Here is a 17,619-nt window from a genome sequence, read left to right as displayed (position 1 = left end):
ACCACCTCATAGCCCCCCCACCATCTCTTACCACCTCATACCCCCCCCCCCCCCCACCAGCTCTTACCACCTCATACCCCCCCTCCACCAGCTCTTACCACCTCATACCCCCTTCCACCACCTCATACCCCCCTCCACCAGCTCTTACCACCTCATACCCCCCTCCACCAGCTCTTACCACCTCATACCCCCCCTCCACCAGCTCTTACCACCTTATACCCCCCCCCACCAGCTCTTACCACCTCATACCCCCCCTCCACCAGCTCTTACCACCTCATACCCCCCCTCCACCAGCTCTTACCACCTCATACCCCCCTCCACCAGCTCTTACCACCTCATACCCCCCTCCACCAGCTCTTACCACCTCATACCCCCATCCACCAGCTCTTACCACCTCATACCCCCCTCCACCAGCTCTTACCACCTCATACCCCCCTCCACCAGCTCTTACCACCTCATACCCCCATCCACCAGCTCTTACCACCTCATACCCCCCCTCCACCAGCTCTTACCACCTCATACCCCCCCTCCACCAGCTCTTACCAGAGGTGGACTTGCAGATAGTGGGGTCACTGGGGCTGAGCTGGAAGCCCTCCACACAGAGACAGTGGAAGGATCCGTGGGTGTTGATGCAGCGCTGCGTGCAGGGGTAGCTGGTCGTACACTCGTCTATGTCCACGCACGTCTTCCCGTCATCCTTCAGGCGGAAGCCAGGGTGGCATCTGCACTGCACGACCACACAGGAGAGGAGAGGTAAGGCTGTGTGTACTACTTCACAATGGTTAACCTTTCCGACAAATAGTTGTTACGTAGCTGACAATATAAAATGGCAATGACTACAGATGAACAGTCATCACCGTCAACTATTCATTTAGCAGAGTCTCTCCAGGTGTAGGCGCGTCCTTACCTTGAAGCCTATCTTGAGGTCCTCACAGAGCTGAGAGCAGCCGCTGAGCTTGCTGTTCAGACACTCATTGATGAAGCAGTTGAGCTCGTCAGTGCCGTCACCACAGTCATCGTTCCGGTCACACAGCAGCGTCTCGTTGACACAGTTCCCGTTGCCGCAAGCGTACACTGTGTCGTTACATTTCTTCTCTGTTTTGGGAAGAGGTGGAGGACAGATTGGAGGATGGGTCAGGAAGAGGAGAATAGAGAGTTAACATCTAAGGAAGAGGGGGCTTGGCTCACACATTGGCCTAAATCCAATATCGCAATTTAGCAGGGATTTAGTAAATCCCTTTCAATTCCTTGCCAATAGTGGGCTGAGACGGAGATCTCTTAGGGCCCAGAGAAAATAGACAGTTAGCACCATCTGTGAGTGTGTGTCTAACCTGGGCCGTTGCAGTGGGGGTTCTTGGGGGCTTCATCAGAGCGGTCGTGACAGTCGAACTCTCCGTCACACTCCCAGGAGCTCTGGATGAGGCAGCGCCCGTTGGCACAGCGGAACTCATTGGATCCACACGTAGGGTACTCTGAAAGGAGAGACGAGTGATTGGTTGGTTGATTATTTGCATTTGTCTATACAGTTATGTCACTGGTAGGCCTATCACATACACTGTATATACAAAAGTACGTGGGCACCCCTTCAAATTAGTGGATTCGGCTATTTCAGCCACACCCGTTGCTGACAGGTGTATGAAACTGAGCAGACAGCCTTGCAATCTCCATAGACAAACATTGGCAGCAGAATTGGCCGTCCTGAAGAGCTCAGTGACTTTCAACGTGGCACCGTCATAGGAAGACACCTTTCCAACAAGTCAGTTTGTCAAATTTCTGTCCCACTAGATCTGCCCCCAGTCAACTGAAAGTGCTGTTATTTTGAAGTGGAAACGTCTAGGAGCAACAACGGCTCAGCTGCGAAGTGGTAGGCCACACAAGTTCACAGAATGGAACCGCCGAGTGCTGAAGCACATAGCGAGTAAAAATCGTCTGTCCTCGGTTGCAACACTCACTACCAATTTCCATTGAACTCTGGAGCAGGGAAAACACGTTCTCTGGAGTGAGGAATCACGCTTCACCATCTGGCAAATCTGAGTTTGGCGGATGCCAGGAGAACTATACCTGCCCCAGTCTATAGTGCCAACTGTAAAGTATGGTGGAGGAGGAATAATTGTCTGGGACAGTTTTTCATGGTTCGGGCTAGGCCCCTTAGTTCCAGTGAAGGGAAAACTTAATGCTATAGCATACAATGACATTCTAGACGATTCTATGCTTCCAACTTTGCGGCAACAGTTTGGGGGAAGGTTCTTTCCTGTTTCAGCACGACAATGCCCCCCTGTACACAAAGCGAGGTCCATACATAAATGGTTTGTCGGGATCGGTGTGGAAGTACTTGAGCCCTGACCTCAACTCCATCAAACACCTTTGGGATGAATTGGTACGTCGACTGCGAGCCAGGCCTAATCGCCAAACGTCAGTGTCCAACCTCACCGCAGCAATGTTCCAAAATCTAGTGGAAAGCCTTCCCAGAAGAGTGGAGGCTGTTATAGCAGCAAAGGGGGAACCAACTCCATACAAATGGCCATGATTTTGGAATGAGATGGTCGACGAGCAGGTGCCAGATACTTTTGGTCATGTTGTGCATCATGAAAACAGAATATTAATTCCAAATGTTTAAGGATTAACACAATGATACTATGATAGTGTGTGAGTGTAAGAGGGGGTACAACAGGGGTCATCCACTCACCACACTCCAGGGACTCGTCAGAGCCGTCACTGCAGTCTTTGTCATGATCACACACAAAGTGCTTGGGGATGCACTGTCTGTTCTGACACATGAACTCATTCTCATCACAGGTGTTGTTGAACACTGAGACAGACGGACAGACATTAGTTAGTCAATAAGCTACTGCATTATCAAAATAATCTGTATACCAGCAAGTAAGTATTTGATAATGATTGCATAAAGAACTTCTGTTAAACTCAAATTGCTCAACATTGTTTGGGGTTAAGTAACATCTCCCATAATTCCATAGGTAAAGATGTATCCAGTCAATAGTCCTCCATCCTCCTCTGATCCACTACTCACCACATCCAGCCTTGACACTCTCATCCACTACTCACCACATCCAGCCTTGACACTCTGATCCACTACTCACCACATCCAGCCTTGACACTCTGATCCACTACTCACCACATCCAGCCTTGACACTCTGGTCCACTACTCACCACATCCAGCCTTGACACTCTGGTCCACTACTCACCACATCCAGCCTTGACACTCTGATCCACTACTCACCACATCCAGCCTTGACACTCTCATCCACTACTCACCACATCCAGCCTTGACACTCTCATCCACTACTCACCACATCCAGCCTTGACACTCTGGTCCACTACTCACCACATCCAGCCTTGACACTCTGGTCCACTACTCACCACATCCAGCCTTGACACTCTGGTCCACTACTCACCACATCCAGCCTTGACACTCTGGTCCACTACTCACCACATCCAGCCTTGACACTCTGGTCCACTACTCACCACATCCAGCCTTGACACTCTGGTCCACTACTCACCACATCCAGCCTTGACACTCTGGTCCACTACTCACCACATCCAGCCTTGACACTCTGGTCCACTACTCACCACATCCAGCCTTGACACTCTCATCCACTACTCACCACATCCAGCCTTGACACTCTCATCCACTCCGTCAGGACAGTCCTTGTCCCCGTCACACTTCCAGTGCTGGGGGACACACACATGAGATCCAGGACACTGGAAGGCATGTGGACTACACGTCTTATTCTCTGTCAGAAGAGGTGTGGGGAGGAGGGGAGACAGATATGGGGCAAGGGTATTACTCTTGGGTGCATTCGTTTTGAATTAGTCTAGTATTTCCAATTGAGTGACCTCCCTGTTAGAGATTGTGTGTGGCGTGAATCACACTCACTGCACTTGCTGCCCTCGTCAGTCCCATCACCACAGTCGTCAGCGCCGTCACACACCCAACGGTTGGGGATACAGCGGTGGTTGCCGCATTCAAACTGGCTGGCCGAGCAGAACTTATCTAAAGGAGAGAGAGAGAGACCAAAGAGGGTGGTGCAATGAAGAGAAAGAACATCTGTCAGAAATGTGTGGTGAAAGACTACAGTGATCAGCAGTCCAGTAAAAAGCCATCTGAACTGACCACAGTGTGTCTCGTCAGCTCCGTTCTCACAGTCGTTCTCCTTGTCGCAGGTCCAGCTCATAGGGATACAGCGACCACTAGGACACGCAAAGAATGAAGCAGGACACTTGGTCTTCCTCCGGTCTGCTCGACAAACAGATGGACAGATGATGGTTAATCAAAACAAATGTTATTGGTCGCATACACATATGTAGCAGATAATGTAGCGAAATGCTTGTGTAATAACTCCAACAGTGCAGTAACATCTAACAATTCACCACAATAAACGCAAATGTAAAAGTAAATAAGGAATATATATAAATATTAGAATGAGCAATGTTGGAATCTCGAGTGTATATACACTACCTTTCAAAAGTTTGGGGTCACTTAGAAATGTCCGTTTTAGGTCCACTAAAATAATTTATCAGAAATAGGCCAGTATCCCGGAGTCGCCTTTTCACTGTTGACGTTGAGACTGGTGTTTTGCGGGTACTATTTAATGAAGCTGCCAGTTGAGGACTTATTTGTTTCTTAAACTAGACACTAATGTCCTCTTATTCAGTTGTGCACCGGGGCATCCCACTCCTCTTTCTATTCTGGTTAGAGACAGTTTGCACTGTTCTGTGAAGGGAGTAGTACACAGCATTGTACGAGATCTTCAGTTTCATGGCAATTTCTCTCATGGAATAGCCTTCATTTCTCACAACAAGAATAGACTGACGAGTTTCAGAAGAAAGTTCTTTGTTTCTGGCCATTTTGAGCCTGTAATCGAACCCACAAATGCTGATGCTCCAGACACTCAACTAGTCTAAAGAAGGGCAGTTTTATTGCTTCTTTAATGAGCACAACTGTTTTCAGCTGTGCGAACATAATTGCAAAAAGGTTTTTCTCATGATCAATTAGCCTTTTAAAATTATAAACTTGGATTAGCTAACACAACGTGCCATTGGAACACATGAGTGATGGTGGCTGATAATGGGCCTCTGTACGCCTATGTACATATTCCATTCAAAATCAGCCGTTTCCAGCTACAATAGTAATTTACAACATTAACAGTGTCTACACTATTTCACCTTGTGAAGATGCTGGAGGAAACAGGTACAAAAGTATCCACAGTAAAACAAGTCCTATATTGACATAACCTGAAAGGCCGCTCCGCTCAGTTCCAAAACCGCCATAAAAAAGCCAGACTACGGTTTGCAACTGCACATGGGGACAAAGATAGTACTTTTTTGAGAAATGTCCTCTGGTCTGATGAAACAAAAATAGAACTGTTTGGCCATAATGACCATCGTTATGTTTGGAGGAAAGAGGGCAGGCTTGCAAGCCGAAGAACACCATCCCAACCATGAAGCGCGGGGGTAGCAGAATCATGTTGTGGGGGTGCTTGCTGCAGGAGGAACTGTTGCACTTCACAAAATAGATGGCATCACGTGGAGGAAAATTATGTGGATATAATGAAGAAATATCTCAATACATCAGTCAGGTTAAAGCTTGGTCGCAAATGGGACTTCCAAATGGACAATGACCCCAAGCATACTTCCAAAGTTGTGGCAAAATGGCTTAAGGACAACAACGTCAAGGTATTGGAGTGGCCATCACAAAGCCCTGACCTCAATCCTATAGAAAAATTGTGGGCAGAACTGACAAAGTGTGTGCGTGCAAGGAGGCCTACAAACCTGACTCCGCTACACCAGCTCTGTCAGGAGGAATGGGTCAAAATTCACCCAACTTATTGTGAGAAGCTTGTGGGGGGCTATCCGAAACGTTTGACCCAAGTTAAACAATTTAAAGGCAATGCTGCCAAATACTAAATTGAGTGTATGTGAACTTCTGACCCACTGGAATTGTGATTCAGTAAACTATAAGTGAAAAAATCTGTCTGTAAACAATTGTTGGAAAAATTACTTGTGTCATGCACAAAGTAGATGTCCTAACCAATTTGCCAAAACTATAGTTTGTTAACAAGAAATTTGTGGAGTGGTTGAAAAACGAGTTTTAATGACTCCAACCGAAGTGCATGTAAACTTCTGACTTAAACTGTATATACAGCAATAGTTGAATAGAAGGGCCTTGACTAGAATACAGTATATACATATGAAACTAGTAAAACAGTATGTAAACATCATTAAAGTGATCAGTGATTTCATGTCTGTGTACATAGTGCAACAGCCTCTAAGGTTGAGTAACAGGGTGGTAGCCGGCTAGTGACAGTGACTAAGTACAGGGCAGTAGCCGGCTAGTGACAGTGACTAAGTACAGGGTAGTAGCCGGCTAGTGACAGTGACTAAGTACAGGGTAGTAGCCGGCTAGTGACAGACTAAGTACAGGGTAGTAGCCGGCTAGTGACAGTGACTAAGTACAGGGTGGTAGCCGGCTAGTGACCGTGACTAAGTACAGGGTAGTAGCCGGCTAGTGACAGACTAAGTACAGGGTAGTAGCCGGCTAGTGATGGCTATTTAACTGTCTGATGGCCTTGAGATAGAAGCTGTTTTTCAGTCTTTTGGTCTCAGCTTTGATGCACCTGTACTGACCTCACCTTCTATAACATTATAGTAGGGTGGCACTAAACAGGGAAGTGTATGGAACAAGAGTGGCATGTTGATTAGCACGTTTGTTTTACGAGAATACTTATTTACTGACAAACAAACAATTCTACTTTTAATGATATTTCTAATCTTGCAGTTTTGTGATATCTTAAGTCCCTCTTTACTTTTCGTACTCATCTTGAATTTGGGAGAGTTTACTAGACTTGTGCTATGTGTTAATGAAATGTTGGTGTTTTAATGTGAACTCTGGGGGCTCCCCTAGCAGCTGGTTGCCTTAAAGAGATACGCTGAATCAGAGTCCACAAGGACAAGAGTCTGAAAACATTTCAAATGTTGCAGCTTATTGTGTGTGTGTGTGTGTGTGTGTGTGTGTGTGTGTGTGTGTGTGTGTGTGTGTGTGTGTGTGTGTGGGGGCATGTGTGCTGTGTATGTGTGCACGTGCGTGCGCATGCGTGTTCACCTGGGCAGTTCCTCTCGTCGGAGTAGTCTCCACAGTCATTGGCTCCGTCACACACCCAGGAGGATGCGTAGCAGAGGCTGGTGAACTCACACTTCTGGAAGGTCACACCCTTCACCCCCAGCCGGAAGTAGCTGGAACAGTCAGTAGCTGGTGGACAAGGACAGGGGTTACACAGTGAGTATATATATATTATAAAGTCAGTCTAAACTCATTTAGTTCATTAGCTTCAGCATCGTATCTAACTTTACTGACTTTACTGTCCCCATGGGGAAATGTTGATGCAGTGTCATGTACACATTTAAATTGGCAAAAAAAACTGACAATACAACTTCCATAACAGTTAGATACCAATAAAAGGAGACTAGCCTGCTGGCCTTACTGGGTCGATAGGAACATCAGGCCAAACTATTTAGGAGGGATATCACGCCTGGCACAAATTCTTGTCTAGTTCTGTTTTTTCCTACCGAGGGGTGCCCTATACCTGTGCCCAGAGGGGAGTAGTTCAAAGTTTGGGTACAGGGGGTGGCTTGGGTCTAAAATGACTTTGTGAGCCTTGGAGGGCCCTGACCTTAAAGATCTCATCCAGCTGTAAAGTGACATTACACATTATGACAGAGCAACTGGTCCAAAATTAAGTCTGGATTAGTGTTACGTCTGATGTTAGGTTTAGCTGAGTCTAGTCTAAAGATAAGTCTGTGTTCTTTCTTGAGTTGAGTCTGGTCAATCCTGAAGCCTGGGTTCGTTCGAGTTCAAACTAAACCTAACAAATCGATTTAACTAGCCTGGCGCCCAAGGTGACTCACAGCAGTTCATCTCGTCGCTGGCGTCCTCGCAGTCTACAATCTGGTTACACTTGCTGGAGTTGGTGGTGCAGCCACCGTCTCTGCACTGGAACTGCTCTGCCGTGCACAAGGTGGCTGGAACACACACAGATTCACACATTACACTGGTGACAACCATAGAACATTTCCATAGAACATCCACCCAGTATATACTGCATGAGATAGCTAGCCTGCTTACTGTTGCAGAAGAGTTCGTCTGAGTTGTCCCCACAATCGTCCTGTCCGTTACACCAGGAGCTGTGTCCCACACACCTGCCGTTCACACACCGCCTGTAGCCCTTCTTACACACCCGGTTGGCTGAAGACGTCCAAAGGGCAGGAGAAAATAACGTTAGAAACATTCATCACATTATAGCTTATAGAGGTCGTGTAAAAGAATGTGTCCGTCGGTCTCACTCACCGCAGTAGGACTGTTTCTCGTCGGACTTGTCCTTGCAGTGGGCCATGCCGTCACAGGTCAGAGTGTAGTTCACACAGTCTCCATTCCCACACTCAAACTCATCTACACTGCCGCACGTGGTGTTTAGGGCTGAGAGGGACAGAGAGGGGGGAGAGAGAGAGGAGGAAAGAGACACTTCACTTTATAATAAAAAAAACATGGTTTTAGTGCTGAACATTTCAAAGTTCAGCCCCATTGGCTGTTCTTACATCATTAATGACATATAAAATGCCCTCATCCACTCTCCCTCCCCATGTCTCCTAGTTCTCTCATTTCTCCATACCCTTCCCTATTCCCTCTTTCTCACCGATGCAGGTGTTGTCCTCCAGCAGTTTCCTTTCGCCATCGCCACGGCAAGTACAGTTGACCCTGCCGTCTGAGGTCAGAAGACACAGGTCCTGACAACCTCCGTTGTTCACCCGACACAGAGAGAACTCGCCTACACAGAGAGAGGGTTAGAGCACGCACGCACAGTGAGTGGTCAGAGACCACAACTCTCCATCTACTTGTGTCTAATATAAACTGACATAGTATAAATGGGATTTGCAGCAATTACCATAGGGTTACTGTGTGTGTTGAGAGTGGGGAGGAGGTAAGCAACTGGGAAGTCAATAGTGGGTGTTGGGGGTGTGTGTGTGTGTGGGGGGGGGGGGGGGGGGGGTTCAGAGAGACAGGGCCATTGATTTGAAGTGATAGAGGGAGATTGGAAACTCAGTGAGATGAACAAGTGTGAATTGAACTGGACGAGGTAGAGAGATGAGGAAATATGTGTTTCATGGGACTGTTGGAGCAGAAGATGGGGAGTGTGTGTGTGTGTGTGTGTGTGTCTACAGGGTGATAGATTGGGGCAGTGGAGTCTCAGGTGGTCTCATTCTCCAGGTGTATGGAGCTCCCCTCAGCTCTGTCACACTCTCTGATTACTTCTGGCACATCATTAACTTTGGTGGCGCAGCAGTGTGTGTGTGTGTGTGTGTGTGCGCGTATCAGAGGAGGCTGGTGGGAGGACCAATAGGAGGACAGTATCAAACATATGGAAACCATGTTTGACTCTGTTCCATTTATTCCATTCCAGCCAATACAATGAGCCCGTCCTCCTATAGCTCCTTCCACCAGCCTCCTCTGGTACGTGTACCACTCTGCTTGGCCACACCAACCCCCCACCCCTTTATCTGCCCTAAAATAAAAACATCCACCCAAACCCCACCCTCTTTTGTTGAGAACTCACAGCTATTAGTGTCGTTGGCCACAGCGACGATGCCCATTGGCTGCTGGGGGATGTCGGCTCTGAGGAGTTTCATGTCTCCGCCCACGTACTTGTCGGCCCTGAGGACGGCCCTGCGGACCCAATCGGTCCAGAAGATGTAGTCTCCATACACCGCCAGGCCAAACGGATGGACTGGCTCATTCTTCAACACCACCTATAGGGGGCAGCAGAGATACACACAAAAGTTGAACCATCAAGTGTGTTTCATGAGTGTGGGTGGGTTATTACGTATACATCATCTGCGAGTGTGTGGGTGCCAGTGTTACTCACGTAGCGGCGGCTGCCATCGTACTCGCAACGTTCGATCTTGTCCAGGGTGGCATCGGAGAAATAGAGTTTCTCAGCGCGGTGGTCTATGGCCAGGCCGTTGGGGGTGCGGATGTCACTGCCGATGATCACCAGTACATTGTTACCAGACAGGGTGGCACGCATGATACTGGGGGACTGTTCATTCCAGTTGGTCCAGAACATCAGGCTGGTGGGTGACAACACGAGGGAACTTACAGTATAGAAGGCAGATGTGTGTAAACGTTCTGATTCAAAACAGCACAACTGGTTTGTGCATGGTGCTTCCCTTCCAACACCATGCAGGTTCCAGAATGAGACATATATTGTATACAGCATACTGAATATATTAGTTAGCTTTATGTCTCTTTGGATAAATCGATCTGCTAAATGACCAGAATATATTAAGATTCCAAAAGAAGTGCTGTAGGAGAGGCAGGTACATGGGCTAAACGCTATCCAAGGAGAAAATCTATGAAAATCTACTTACATTGAGGCTAGGCTATCTATACTGTACTTCAATCTGTATTCATCCAATTAAAACACCTTATGACAAGGGTCAGGATATGGGAATGTTAGCTAGTGTCAGACGAACTGAAACAGACTCGTATCAGATACTCACTCCTGACACTAAAGACTAATCAAACCATATCAATTAAAACCCTATGACCTGGGTCAGAAACTTGGAACAGTGCGATTTATGACCATTATGGTCCAAGAGACACTCACTCCTGACACTCGTCCAGTACGAAGGCTCGGGGGTGGTCGTCTCCAGACATGCTGACCACGGTGTCACGGTCCCAGGCAGCCCAGCGGCTCTGGTTGACCGTGTGGCGGGTGATAGTGGAGGTGGTATAGCTGGTCCAGTACAAAGTGTCCCAGCCACGGTGGTACGCCAGGCCCTCTACCGAACCCACATCTGACGAGGGGGAAAGAGGCAGAGGGGAGGCAAGGGGAGAGAGAGGAGAGAGAAAGAAGGAGGATGAGTGGAGAGAAGGAGGGGGGGGGGGCAGGAAGAAAAAACGGCAAGGAAAGAAAGACAGGGAGGGAGGAGAAGAGACAAATACCACGTCAATCCCAGTTGAGTGTTAAAAGGACATGACTCAGGTCTCTGGCAGTAGCACAGAGCTGGCAGGCAGAGTGGAGCTGGATGCCATAGAAGAGGAGGTCCAGAGACTACTCACAGGACACTACTCAGAGGACATGACAGGCCACTGGTAATGATCTAGAACCCTCTGTGATCTAAGGCTTTCATCCAACTAACAGCTCTCCAAAAGGTCACAACATAAATGGCTAACATATTTCCTTCCATTGCTCTTTTTCATCGATAGTTGGGAGTGTTCACAGCATTTTTGTGCTCCGCAGCCTTCTAATGAGTAACTGGCTGAGTTCAGCCCAGCTCAGCTTAGCTCAGCCCAGTTCAGACGAGAGGAGACTGGGGAGAGGAGAGCTGGCCAAGATGGAGGAACACACTGTACTCTGGTGGTGGAGAAACACACTCCCACAGTCACACACACCCTTAAAGTCTGCCAAGGACACTTTTGGGTTACGCACAGCACACCTACGGTCAACTAATTGTTCCAAAAAGACTAATAGTCACCTGCTTGTTATCCCAGTAGAAACAGAGGGACTGGAATGATTTAATAGCCATTCTTCTGAAGCGGTTATGACCTAATAAGTACATCACATGCCTGGCCAGTGTCTCTGGGAGGTTCAACACCAGGTGGGACACTTTGCACTTCACCTCCATCTTTCTATTCCATCACTACAGACATGAGTCACGGACTGGCTAGCAGGGTATTGTGAGAGATTCTGAATGAGACCGAGCTAAGGACCTAACAGCTGGGGTGCGGAGAGCCCAGGTGTGCGACGTTAAAACAATTCCCTCTGTTTTCCCACTCTCATAAATCAACGCTTTAAAAAATGGATGAAGTGCAACACTAAATCTGCTCCCTCAATTCCCTCTCTCCTCGGTGCTTTTAATAAATCATAAATCGTCAGACTGCAAGGCTCTACACTTTCCTATCCTTGTTTCCCCCTTTCCTCACACCTTTTAACGCTGGCTTCCCTATCTGTGTATCGCTACTGTATAGGCCCGTCTCTGTCCTGTAAGCTGACTGCAGCAGTTGAAGTTTACAGAGGAGCTGAATTTACGAGCTCGTGGTAAATGTAGAGTTCACCCTCTTATCCTGAGCCACACACACACACACTCACATTTCATGTCATTTCAGCCAGTCATGTCACCCACCATCTAAGATGGTTCTGAAATTGTTTCTGCAGTTAGAAACGGATAAGATTAGCATTCCAGAAACATTATCTTGTTGTATATTGATTCTTCAACCTTTGGAATGTATTCCCTGTGAACCTGGTGATGGTATATTCCCCTCTTCAGATAAATTAGCCATTGAAGTCGCTATACCATAAATGAGTGTGAAAATACCAAGTTTAACCTACTAGATGTCACTGTTCCTGTTCCTGCCTTTGATCCATTATGTTGGTCTCTAGTGTTTATTAAAATGGCTCACAACATATTCTTTACAACTTTGGGTAGAAAACCCAATTGCTTTTTGTTCATGGAAATAAATTGTGAAGAAGCAATACTCCAAGCAGCAGCTCCATACTACTTTGTTGGGGTGGGATTGGCGTAGGTGGTCTGTGGGTGGCTATTGATAAATTGTATTGTATTCCTCATGTCTTACTCATTGTTAGGAAGAATTATGGTCCAAATGGGATGTTAGATACTATATTTATTGAATATGATATGAATCCTATAAATTAAAATGGCAAATGTGGGTGCAAACAATTAGTTTAATTTCTCAGAGATCAAATTATATTTAAACAATGTTCCAGGAATGCTAACTCTTATCTGTTTTCTAGCAACAGAAACAATTTCAGAACAATCTGAGATGGGTGTCGAAATCCTCTTGTGCTTTTTGAGGTGGAATGACACACGCATACTAATACACACACACACAAGTTTTATGGCACTTATCTGGGTGTGATAACAGACCACAACAGTCTAGCTGAGTGTTTGCTCTCAGGGCAAAGGTAAACAATTACCCTGATTTCTCAAGTTTCAAGTTGTAATGTCACATGCACAAGTACAGAGTGTGGCTATTTGTGTGTGTGTGTGTCAAACTCTGTGAAAGGCTTTGATTGTCCTGTACAGGTCCTCCCATTGACAAAAGACCAACCCATCTCTCTCTTGCGTTGGCACTGTCAAAGCCATACAGTACAGAGAAGTCCAGAGTCCACATGTTATTTACTGTGATTCACCTCTTTCTTCAAGCCCATACATATACCTGCTTCTCCTACAGTACGCTGCATCTCTCCCTCTATCTCTCCCGAGATTCCTTCCTGTGGGCTCTGAATAGGCAGACTGTCGATGACTTAGCAGTGGAAGACTGATTGAGGCGTCATGCAGAGGCTTTCTGATGTGAGCTGACCGGAGACAGAACCATCCAGAGAGTTCAGACCCAGACGGCCACCACTGTCAGACAGACATAGCAGGAGTCCTGGGGAGAGACAGAGAGCCCGGCGGCTAGCTGGATGCTAAATCAATAGCATCGCAAACATCAACAGAGGGGGGCTGATGTCTATGTTCTCTCCTTTCTTTGGAGAGACTAGGACAAAGGTAGAGCTGATTGGCAGGACGAGAAAGGATTGATTCAAATTGTGGGAGACCTCAATCACGTGACTGGTAACAGTCCCTCATCAGTCGTCTTTCAAAGGACCATTTTTGGAAAGGTAAACACTTCAGAAGAAAAAAGAACGACACGCTTTTCTACTGTGAGTTTCTGGACTATGGAGAGGAAAGTACTGAGCGAGACAAACCCATCGAATCCTAACTGACAGGAGGGCAACTTCAGAGTGGTTATGGTCAGAAGAATTAACTTTGAGGACCTATGTAATGTCAAATCTGCTGAATGTTCCTGTTGATGGCACACCTTAGTGTTATCGACTCTCCGTTTCAATAATAATTCCCACACGCTTTGTTATCAGTGGCTAGTTGATCAGTCATAATCAGAAGCCTAGTTTTTACAGCAGGTAGATATCGACCCATGGGAGTGTCATCTTGCTGCTAGGATTTTGCTGCTAGGATTTTTTCTCATCAGTCATCACTGCTTCACTGTATCAACTCTAGGCTCAGTGTAAGGACTAAGGAGTAGCCCCTTTAAGGCTGGTCTGTCTGTCCTCTCTATGGCGGATAATGGATCTGTGTGGAGGAATGACAGTGGTTCTGGTGATGATGAGACTGGGGTCGGCAGTGTGGAGCTGGTCCTGGTTCTAGTGATGGATGTCCTGATCCTGGTGCTGGGTGTGACAGGGCACTCCCTGGTGATGGTCATCCTGTGTGGTCGTCGAAGAAGAAGGGCAGGTCCGGGGGGTCAACACAACCAGGGGAACCTAACAGGGACAGGGACAGACACCCTCCTGCTGGCCCTGAGTGCGGCCGACCTCCTCCTCCTCTCCATGCTGCCCTTCCACACCGTCGCCATAGCGATGCAGCACTGGCCCTTCGGGGACTTCCTGTGTCGGCTGGTGAGCTTCCTGGGTGCCGCTTGCTCCTCGGCTAGTGCCTTCACACTGGCCGCCCTGGCCGTGACGCGATATCTGACCGTGGTGGAGCCAACCCAGGCCTACCGCCTTCTTACTCCTCGCCGCGTGGCGCTGACCTCCGCTGCTCTCTGGCTTCCTGCTTGTGCCCTGGCTGCCCCACAGCTGGCCTTCCGCTCCGTGGGTGACAGGCGCATCTCCCCCGATGGCCTGGCCTGCTTCAACTTCCTGTCGCACAATGGCCAGCTGGCCTATGGAGCCTGCCAATTCCTGCTGTCCTTCGCCCTGCCACTGGGCGTCATCGCTGTGGCCTACAGCGGGATCTACTTGTTCCTGTGGCGGAGTTGTAGGGACAGCCGAGCGCCCCAGGTGGAGCGATACCAACGGAAGGTGACCCAGACATCGGCCCTGCTGGTGCTAGCCTTTACCCTGTGCTGGTTGCCCTCCTACGGCCTGACCTTTGCCCTCCTGGGGGGAGGCAGCCATGGGGCCACGGGGTCATCACCGCGCTTCGGGCCCTTCAGCGTGTTCGCCCGCATCACGGCCACCTCCTCTACCGTGGCCAACCCCATCCTCTACGTTCTCATGTCCCAGAAGTTCAGACAGGACCTGCTGGAGCTGGGTGCCAGGGGTGGTGCCAGGGGTGGGGGTCAGTAACCGTGACAACAGACAACTATACAAGACTGGTGGACATGTCTCTAAATCTAAGGTTAAACTGTGTGTCCATGACAAACTGGATGTGGGCTGGATCTGTTGTCTGAGAGCTTGTGGGAAGAACTAAAATAAGTGTCATAATAACAACTCTACGGGACTAAACTACAAAACCATTTCTACCCAAATCTCACTGCAACTCCAGTACACAACTATCACACTAAGCTGTGGTACAAAGCTCGAGCTCCAAGGTTCAATTGAGGGACAGCACTTGAAGTAAAAAGCCTCCCCACTGTGAGACAACAGTCTAAAAGGAGGATCTGAACACTGAGAATCAAAGGCCTCTGTCTAGAGGGCCTCATGGGACATGACAAAGAACATAGACATCTGGGAGAAATACATTTATGCTTGTAAAAAAAACAAAAACAAGAGAAAGCTTTAAAGGATGTGAGCTCTTTTACACATTAATACCATTCTGTAGCGATTGTTGTTTCTTTCTGCGATGTTCTTCTGAGATAAAGATAATGAAGGTCTAGCTGTGCCTCAATCTGGTTTATGTTGTTGTGTACAGTGTGTTCCCAAACTAAGGTAGATATGAAAGCTTTCCACTGTTTTCCAGACTCTCAGAAATAATAGTTGGCCACTAGGTTTTCCTGCCATGTTTCAGTTGGAGGTCCAAAACAAGCTTGGTTTTGAGCCCCGGCTGTTTCTTCCTGGAGAATGCTACCCATTGGGGGGTCTGCTGTATGTCACCACCAAATAGGGGTTGTTCTTAGTGAAGGAGGAGGAGGAGAGGAGGATGAAAGATGCTGCTTAACGAATGGGAGGGAGAGAGAGCCATCTAACAGAGGAAAATGTTTTAGCACATTTCTCAAACTTCAGCCAAATAACCTGATTAACTAGTGCTCACCTACATTCACTTGGCCTTATCAATTGGCATTGACGACAGAGTAAATCAATGAATTATGGGTTATGAGGGAAAAGTTATGATTCGGGGGATGATAACAGATCAAATAACATTCTTTTTAAAAAATTAAATGTTAATCACATACACAGATTACAGCAGGTATAAAAGGTGCAGCGAAATGCTTATTTTGATTAGATGAATAAGAGAGGAGAGAGAGGGTGAGTGACATACTTTCCACCAGTGTCTTGCGGTCCGAGCCATCATCATTGATCTGCTGGATGTTCCCAAAGTGGATGTCACTAAAGAAGATGCGATTGGCTCCTTTCCCTCCTCCTCCACGGTAGTCAAACGTCAGAGCTATAACATTCTTCATGTGTTCAGGATCCTCAAATGGTTTTATAGGAGCGTTTAGGTTCTCTTCATCCGATAGGTGAACGCTCTTTAGAATGGTCCGTTCTGAGTAGAGTAGGTAGCCGTCGTAGTCACGGCAACCCCGTCCGTCCTCTGCCAACATGCCGTGAGCACAGGCACATGTACGTTCTGCGTTGCCACGGAAAAGACACAGTTGCTGGCAGCCGCCGTTGTTATCCTTACACACATTTGTTCCTGTGTAGAGGGGAAACATATTTAATATTCACTGTAGATTTAAAAAAATCCCTCTCAATAAAATCGGCAGATAATTCAAATATGAAACATTTGAAAAATATCACATTAAATGGTATTCTGAATAAAATCTTTAATGGGTTTGGGATTTAAAATAATTGTATTACCAAACTTTACAGCATTATTGCCCCTATAAATCATCTCTGAGTAGACTCTAAACGAACACATCCACACACTGCCCACCTTGCTGCCTGGCCCGGTTGAACACTTTGATGTCTTTGAGCTGTACTCCGATGCCAGTGCGCAGAGGCACAGAATCTGTAGCGTTGTCTTTGCTGCCCCTCTTTATGGAGCCATTGGCATGAGTCCTGATACAGCACAGACAGAGAGTGACAGAGAGAGACATGACATCAGGGAGAGAGAGACAGACTAAGTAAAAGGAGTGAGGGAGACACCCTGGCTGAGAAGGAAGGTGAAAGATGAGTGAGAAAGACGGAGTGAATAAATTAGGTGACAGTAAATACATGCGGGAAAGAATGTCAGAAAGAGGGAAAGAGACATGACATCAGTGCAGAAAAAGAAAGGGTGAGGGAGCAAACAGCTGATATGCAAGGTGGCAGATTATGGTGAGAGGGAGTGAATTCATTCCAGACAATGAATAGGTGGAAGAGTGAATATCAGAGAGAGAGAGAGAGAGAGAGAGATAGACAGACCTGTCACTCCAATAGATGTATTTCTCAAACACAGAGACAGAGAACATGTCCATGTTGTTGTTAGCCAGCACCACCTCTCTGTTCTCTCCGGTCTCCAGGTTGATACGCTCTATCTTGTCTGTACGAGCGTCACACCAGTACAGAAGACCCTCCTGCACACACATACCAGGACAGGGAGTTCAGTTTGTGTGTGTTGTGGTGGTTATTTGTCTGTGTGTCTGTGTGGGTGTTACACTGT

General features: G+C 47.4%; 2 protein-coding genes across 9 annotated transcripts in view; one reads left to right on the top strand and one right to left on the bottom strand.

The window, feature by feature from the left end:
* Positions 1–17,619, bottom strand: part of LOC139371018 (low-density lipoprotein receptor-related protein 1-like) — a 172,721-nt gene that overhangs the window by 23,896 nt on the left and 131,206 nt on the right. For all 8 annotated transcript variants that reach the window (XM_071111037.1, XM_071111039.1, XM_071111038.1 and 5 more), the window contains 18 exons: positions 17,382–17,533; positions 16,912–17,036; positions 16,297–16,671; positions 10,680–10,869; positions 9,936–10,140; positions 9,627–9,819; positions 8,709–8,840; positions 8,363–8,491; positions 8,141–8,260; positions 7,924–8,037; positions 7,121–7,267; positions 4,133–4,255; positions 3,896–4,012; positions 3,624–3,752; positions 2,687–2,809; positions 1,332–1,472; positions 908–1,095; positions 544–727 (listed from right to left, as the gene is read on the bottom strand). In XM_071111037.1, the coding sequence (XP_070967138.1) occupies positions 544–727; positions 908–1,095; positions 1,332–1,472; positions 2,687–2,809; positions 3,624–3,752; positions 3,896–4,012; positions 4,133–4,255; positions 7,121–7,267; positions 7,924–8,037; positions 8,141–8,260; positions 8,363–8,491; positions 8,709–8,840; positions 9,627–9,819; positions 9,936–10,140; positions 10,680–10,869; positions 16,297–16,671; positions 16,912–17,036; positions 17,382–17,533 (2,887 nt within the window). The remainder of the gene's footprint in view (positions 1–543; positions 728–907; positions 1,096–1,331; positions 1,473–2,686; positions 2,810–3,623; positions 3,753–3,895; positions 4,013–4,132; positions 4,256–7,120; positions 7,268–7,923; positions 8,038–8,140; positions 8,261–8,362; positions 8,492–8,708; positions 8,841–9,626; positions 9,820–9,935; positions 10,141–10,679; positions 10,870–16,296; positions 16,672–16,911; positions 17,037–17,381; positions 17,534–17,619) is intronic.
* On the top strand, positions 13,239–15,687 carry LOC139371019 (galanin receptor type 2-like). Its single transcript, XM_071111045.1, has one exon. It carries the CDS (start codon positions 14,151–14,153, stop codon positions 15,162–15,164), a length of 1,014 nt encoding a protein of 337 aa, XP_070967146.1. The 5' UTR covers positions 13,239–14,150; the 3' UTR covers positions 15,165–15,687.

The sequence above is a fragment of the Oncorhynchus clarkii genome, chromosome 17, assembly GCF_045791955.1.
Source record: "Oncorhynchus clarkii lewisi isolate Uvic-CL-2024 chromosome 17, UVic_Ocla_1.0, whole genome shotgun sequence".
Classification (NCBI taxonomy): domain Eukaryota; kingdom Metazoa; phylum Chordata; class Actinopteri; order Salmoniformes; family Salmonidae; genus Oncorhynchus; species Oncorhynchus clarkii.
The sequence above is the reverse complement of the archived record's forward strand: the minus strand, read 5'-3'. Positions and strand labels throughout refer to the sequence as shown.